A 7421-nucleotide genomic window follows, 5' to 3' on the forward strand; every position below is an offset into this window, starting at 1 on the left:
CCTGTATCCGTACTCACTCCTAAAAGTCTGAGCCAATCTATCAGTGATGATGATGTTACAAGCCCACTATTTGCTAATTTATCAAATTCTGATACCGATGTTCCAGTTTCTCCATTATTAGTTCAGCCTATTCGTGTGGAGACAACCACTCCCTTGAGAAGAAAAGACAAGTTTTTGCATCGCAATGCATTGAGAGAGGCATGTAGGGTGTATTGTTGTAAAAAAAACTGCTTGAGGACACTTGGATTCAGAAAAATTAAGCAAGAACGTGAAAACTTCTTTGCGTTAAAACGTGCTCAACAAAATACAGCATTACATGGTTTTTTATTAAGGTCTGGAGAGAAGATAAAATATACAGTTTCTGGCACGATTGTGTGTCGAAAGTGTTTTTTTCAAGTGTTTTGTTTAAGCAATCAGCGGATGCAAAAGATCTTAAAGCAATTGCAACGGGTGGAAGAAGATTCACGGTACTCATTTAGTACACGGGTGGAAGAAGATTCACGGTACTCATTTAGTACACGTGAGACTCCTCAACTGTGTTTTCTCAAGAGCTGGATGGAACGATTTGTCACTTACAATGGTGAGCGCATGCCAAATTCAAAATTCACCCATTTGCCTGATAATTTTACAAAGGGAGAAGTTTACAACCTCTACGTGGAAACGTTGAAAGGAAGAAACATGTCATCTCTTTCATTTACTTCATTTCTTAGAGTTTGGAAACAATATTTTGCTGATGTGAAAATTCCCAAGAAAACTAGAATGGGGATTTGTCAAATTTGTGCAGAGCTCAAAGCCAAAAGAGATGTTGCAAAGACATTTGAAGAAAAAGGTATGTTTGATTTGTGTTTTTTGTACGTTTTAATTTATGAATGAGAATTCCAAGTGGTATAATTTAAACTAGCTTTACATTGTTTTGAGTTTTCAGGTCCTATTCTACAAGCACTTAAAGCTCATCGAGAACAACAAAGTACAGAGCGTCAAAAGCTAGCAAAGCATCGAAAGAAGTGCCTTGAGCAGAAAGAAATGTATTTGGGATTAGTCATAGATGGAATGGATCAAAAGAAGACATTGATACCCCATTTTATGCGTGCTCCAAAGAATTTGAAGGAAGAGAATTTCATACAACTACACATTGTTGGAGCCCTCATCTTTAATGGCATCATGACGTCAAAAGTTTTTATAAACTTTCCAAATTTACACAACGACCCTAACTTGACCATCACCATAATTCAGAAAATAGTAAGTGAATGGCAAGGAGAATTACCTAGCACACTTTATGTGCAGCTAGATAATACGGCAAGGGAAAACAAAAATCAAATAGTGCTTGCTTATTTGAGTATGTTGGTGCAGCAAAAAGTTTTCAAAAAGGTCAAACTTGGATTTTTGTTGGTGGGTCACACTCATGATCAAATTGATCAGATGTTTAGTAGGTTTTCAGTCAAACTTGCTAAGAAAAGTGCATTTGACCTTCCAGAGGTGTGCATAATTCTTAAAGAAGCTTATGATCCTACGCCAGAAATTCATGTTTTGAAAGGAACCTATGATTTTAGAGAGTTTGCAACAGGTGGAGATTTTGCAAGCCCTGCATTCGCTCAGCTTAATGGCCATAGTTTCCAACATCAATTCAAAATAAAAGAAAAAGAAGCTGAAACACGTTTGTGGTGTAAGAAGTACTCTAACTCAGAGGCATGGCATCCTCAGGATGGTTTGAAGTTTTTACTCAGTGTCCGAACGACAAATTCTTCAGACAGCAAAAATACTTTTGGCATCAAGCATTGAAGCAGCAAAAGCTCAAGAAGAAAAGCGAGCAGCAATGTTTGATAGAAATTAAAGAGACCATACAATCAGCACATGTGTATTTTCCAGCTTGCTCACTTGGATGGTGGAATACATTTTTTCATGAGCAAGAAATCTTGATTGAGGAAGTTCAAAGCAATTCAAGATCACTGATAAATCTGGAGCCCTTTCTTTGGAGAGTACAAGAACTTGAAGACTGTGATGATAATATTCAAATGCCAAATCAACAAATAGAATTGCCTGAAGAATTGCAAATATTGGTGCATGGGGAGACTCGCGAAGCGTATGTTGGTGCTAGAAGGACTAGTCAACGACGACTGCAAGAGAAGGAAATGTGGGAAGGAAATATTGAGGAGCTCACTGTAGGTGCAATGATTGCAGTGTTAGCAACAGATGATGAAAGCGGATGTCCTTTTTGGTTGGCAAAGGTACTTAAAGTCCTTGAGGAAAATGGAAAAGTAAGCTCAATTGAGGTCCACTGGTACAAGGTCAATGGAGATGATGCATTATCAGGAAAATATTATCCAGAGATGATTCGAGTAAATAAAAAGGGAAAGAAAGCAAATCGTAGTCAACGTCGCGTGGATAGCCTAAGCATGGAGGATGTGGAAGTTCTTGTTTATGGTTTTACCTTGAAAAAGTCAGGTCATCTACGAGAACAAACCAAAAAAATTCTTCTGGAGAAAGTCAAAGATTTAACACGAGAGGCATAAGACCTCTCATTGTAACCAATTTTGTGGACATTATTATTTTATTGCAAATTGAGTATTTTTCTCAAAAAATGTGTGATTTTATGAGCAACTCTATCATCTTTCAAAGTATTGAAGTGTAAAACTTGCACTTTTTAACAGTTTTTTTTTTGCTTTTTAGGAGCTCGTACTCTTTTTAGTTTAAAAAATAGTGTTTTTTGAGATATTTTAGCATTTTCAAAAATGGGTTGTATTTTTGATGGTTTAGTTGTACTTTCAAATGGCTGGATGTTGAGTTGTTTGGAGCACCATCGGCTTCAAGCTACCTTCAATGGCGATGCAGCATGCCATCATCTTTGAGCTTCCAATGGCCCCATCACACTTTGGGACATATCAGGTAGTTGGTTCCATTTGTGTACTCCGTAAAGTTTTTTTGCATTTAAATTTTGCATAACTTTTGAAAATTTTATTTATTAAAAAAAGGTTTTGAGCGACAGTAGCATACTTGTCTCAGGGAGTTCGGGGATTATTTCTCGAGTGTTACGTTAACCTATGAGACGGACATTGAGACGTACTATGTTTTACGTCATGTAATTAGTTTAAGTATTCTGAGTCATGGGCCGGGCTTGTCAGCACCATATGTAAAGGATAAGGGGATTGGGTGATCGCCGATGAGAGGCGCACCTTGAATATCAGCAGGATAAGGGTTAGGATCGACCGGCCATGTATGGGCACCCATGTGTGAACGGCTAAGTCACCTATAAGAGTCAAATGTAACCCTAAAACTCTCATTCTCAATGTGTTGAATACAAAGTGTGCTCTTGCCTTATCTTCTCGTTCCCCTTCTGCGTATGTGAGAGAGAGAGAGAGAGAGAGCGATCGAGCACTATGTGGCAACACGGCGATAGCGAGGCGGTAGAGCGGCGATGGCAGCTCCTTCTTCACTGCGACGCGGGAATCCTTCACGAATGGCGGTTTGAGCGGTGAGTGACACACCTTTGCTTTCTGTTTGAGCTTGCTAGTTCCTGGTTGTATGCTTGCAGCCATTTGTGGCTTGCATACGGTGTTCGGCAAGTCCCCAGCTCCGACTCGTGCGGTAAAAGCGCACATTTTTTGCGCCGCTCTGCCGGGGAAATGCCCTGCACCAAGCTCCAGTTTGCAGCTCGGGCTACTGCGTGAAGTGAAATTTACACTATAGGAAAGGCGATTGTGTGTATTGTTTTTTTGTGTTCTGTAATTTGTTTCTACAATTTTGGTTTCCTTGGTTATTTTCTTGCTCCTTGCTCCGTTTTTTGGTTTTTTGCGTTATGTGCGTGTGCGAGAACGTGGACAAGGGGGATTTCTGAATCCCTAGGCCTACACTGTGTGCGAGCAGCGCCGCGGCCAAGTCCAAACCCTAGAAAGAAACCCTAGAAAACTTATTTCAAAAAAAAACAAAATTTAAAAAGGTAAAATTAAATTCAATTCAATTTAAAAAAAAAGGAAAACGAAACCCGTGTTGTGAAGAGGAAAGAAATTTTATATGTGAGAAAAAAATTTTGAAAAGAAAAGACCCCCAATTGACCCCGACCCAGATCCCGACCCCGAATTTTGAAAAGAAAAGACCCCCAATTGACCCCGACCCCGACCCCGACCTCGGTCTCGGTCTTTTGATATATAAATATAGGAGAGTGAGCCTCCATAGCTTTCTTTCAAGTGAAAGCTATAGGGAAGTGGAGCTCTATATGTAGCCCACCCCCCAAGGAGTGGAGTAAGCATGTGGGATAAAGCGAAGCTTCACCCTTCCCCCACAAGCGAATAGACTGTTCTGAGGACCACAGGAACTCCGGATAGGCGAACACTGTGCTGTAAGGCACGTTAGGAACCTTTAAACGATACGCTCGTCTCAAGCTATTACACGCCCTAGTCCAGGTTCGACCATAAGTAGGGTGGTAAAGAACGGATTGAAACCAATTCAAAGACAAGTAAAAATGGGGTGTGAAACACCCGAGAAACCACTTGTGTGGGCTTTAAGGGTAGTTACCAATGCCCGTAGGGTACCCACGTCACATGCATCTACGCTCTGGTCGGGCTACGCTCTGGTCGGGTGCTCTGGTCGGGTGCTAGAGTTTGAGCCACTAGAAAGCGCTTTAGTTTACGCAGACTCACACCATCCCTCCATGTTAGCATCTTGGCCTTCAGCTGGAACCCAAGGAAGTGCGACCCAAGATCCACGAATAGTGGATAGTGACTCGTCCTCTGACTCAGAAGCCATGGAAGGGCACCCTACCAAGAACCCTGAGGAGGCGAGCCAAAACATGCCAGTTTGGGTCCCACAACCCGGATCTAGCATGTTTAGTCGTCTAATAGAGACCTTTAGTAGAGCTACACGCTCTGAACATGCGACAAGCGAAGTAAACGAAGAAGTCAATCCATAAGAAGTGACATTGCGTCCACTTCATGAGAACCGTTTGGCACACCAAGTCTGGATGGGATATTTCTCAATGAAAATTGGGAATATGATCTACACACGGAGACTCTGACTGACCTATACACGGGTTACACATACCATGTAGGTTGGTTAGAAGTCATACGATCTACATCTAGTGCCACTAATCTAGAGGAGCAACAACAAATGATATGTGAGGTTATTCATAGAATTATCCAATTTGAGAGGCAAAATAGGGGAGTGAACCTAGTTTCCACTGGCCCTATGAAATTTTTGGATACGGGCAAGGCCAAACAACCAACTCTGCCACAATTAGAGACTCCCTCGGTGAGTCCCATAGACCCTTCGTATGTTGTTTCGCCTGGAGTCTCAATGCAAGTTGAGCCCACGAACAGTAACTTTACCTTTCCAACCTTGGCTCAACTTTCCATTAGGGAATCCACAATGCCTACCCTGATGATGAGCATGATAGAAAGCGCACCTATTACCACTATAGTTAGTACGAGACCGCTACCTAGTGGAACAGTACCTACAACAGTGCGTGCCAGTGCCTATCGACGACCATATGTACCTATCGCTACTCATGCTCATGTAGCTCCTACGCCTCTTAGTATGCCAATGGCATATGCTCCACGACCACCTTATCACAACCCTTATCCAAGAGGAGCTAGGCCTAGTCACATATCATATCCTACGTCAACTGCCTACATACCAAGACCATGATAAAAAACAGAAGCAGGAGGGAGCACACACAAGAGAAGCAGACCCTAATCCATATCCATCAATCATAAAGAAGGAGAGAAGCCATAGTCATCATCTCTCTCACACACACAAAAGAGAACACAACATAGTGTTATGTCCACACTACAAAGTAAACCTAATGTAATGTCCACACCACACATGACCAGCTGGACGCGGTCATAAACACACCACACGCTACCATACCGTCACTCTGACAGCACCCATGTGCTATCCTCCAGCTGTATACAAGCTTGAAATTTCAACACTCCCCCTCAAGCTCGACATGTCCATCTCTAGGACTCCCAATCTAGTACGGAAATACTCAAACTTATCCTTACCAAGTGCTTTGGTAAAGATATCTGCAACCTGCTCATCTGTCTATACATATGTCAAATCAACATGCCCATCTAGCACTTTCTCTCTGATGAAGTGATAGTGGACCTCAATATGTTTGGTCCTGGCATGATAAACTGGGTTGCTAGCAAGCTGAATACTACTCATGTTGTCACAATGAATGACAACTCTCATATCACTCTATAACCTGACATCATCTAGCAACTTCTTCAACCACATAGCCTCACATGCAGCTATGGCTGCTCCATGATACTCTGCCTCTGTGGTAGATAAAGCAACTGTAGGTTGCTTTTTACTGCTCCAACTCACAGCTCCACTACCAAGGCTGAAAACATAGCCACTGGTAGACCGCCTGTCATATGCACTACCGGCCCAATCTGCATCTGTATATCCATAGACATGCATGTCTTTTCCTGCCTCATAGAAAAGACCATAATGCACAGTAGTTTTGACGTATCTCAGAATACGTCTCACAGCATCCAAGTGAGGTTTATGAGGACTCTGCATAAACTGACTTACCAAACCAACTACATAACTGAGATCTGGCCTCGTAATGGTCATGTAGATAAGGCTACCAACCATTTTCCTGTACATGGTGATATCATCAAGCTCATCACCCAAATCAGCCCTAAGCTTCATGTTTTGCTCTAATGGTGTCAACATTGGTTTGCATGCTGTCATACCATACTTTGCCAGCATGTCAAGTGCATATTGCCTTTGCACCAGCCATATACCCTTGCTTGTTCTAATCACCTCAATGCCAAGAAAGAACCTTAAATCACCAAGGTCTTTCATATCAAACTCTTTGCATAAAGAGGCCTTAACCTCATCAATGCCTTTCCCACAATCACCTGTGATAATCAAATCATCAACATAAATGACTATCATCACGATACCATCATGTGTCTTCTTCACATAAAGTGAAGAGTCTGCATTTCCAACCACAAATCCAATACTGACAAGATATCTGCTGATCTTGTCACTCCAAGCACGAGGTGCTTGCTTCAAACCATAGATTGCTTTCTTTAACCTGCAAACAAAAGTAGGATATTTTGGATGTACATATCCTTCTGGCTGTTCCATGTACACCTCTTCTTGTAGTTCACCATTCAAGAAAGCATTTTTTACATCCATTTGATGTAAAGCCCAACCTTTTTGTACTGCTAGTGCAATGACAGACCTCGCTGTAGCCATCTTAGCCACTGGGCTGAAAGTTTCATCATAATCAAGACCATAAGTTTGTGCATATCTTTTAGCGACCAGCCTTGCCTTATGTCTCTCTAGGCTGCCATCTGACTTGTACTTTACCTTATACACCCATTTTCAACCAATTGCATTCTTTCCTTGAGGTAACTCAGCCAATTCCCATGTATCATTTTTGTCCAAAGCATCCATCTCTTCATCCATGGCTT

The 7421-nt window shown here is 41.7% G+C and overlaps 1 protein-coding gene across 1 annotated transcript; it reads left to right on the plus strand.

The window, feature by feature from the left end:
* Positions 1-555: 555 nt before the first annotated feature.
* LOC147638531 (uncharacterized) lies at positions 556-1831 on the plus strand. Its single transcript, XM_086798784.1, has 3 exons — positions 556-829; positions 926-1173; positions 1748-1831. Exons 1-3 carry the CDS (start codon positions 556-558, stop codon positions 1829-1831), a joined length of 606 nt encoding a protein of 201 aa, XP_086654910.1.
* The last annotated feature ends 5590 nt before the right edge of the window (positions 1832-7421 follow it).

Source organism: Cibotium barometz, chromosome 5 (genome assembly GCF_041138505.1).
Source record: "Cibotium barometz isolate CiBa-2024 chromosome 5, ASM4113850v1, whole genome shotgun sequence".
Lineage (NCBI taxonomy): Eukaryota > Viridiplantae > Streptophyta > Polypodiopsida > Cyatheales > Cibotiaceae > Cibotium > Cibotium barometz.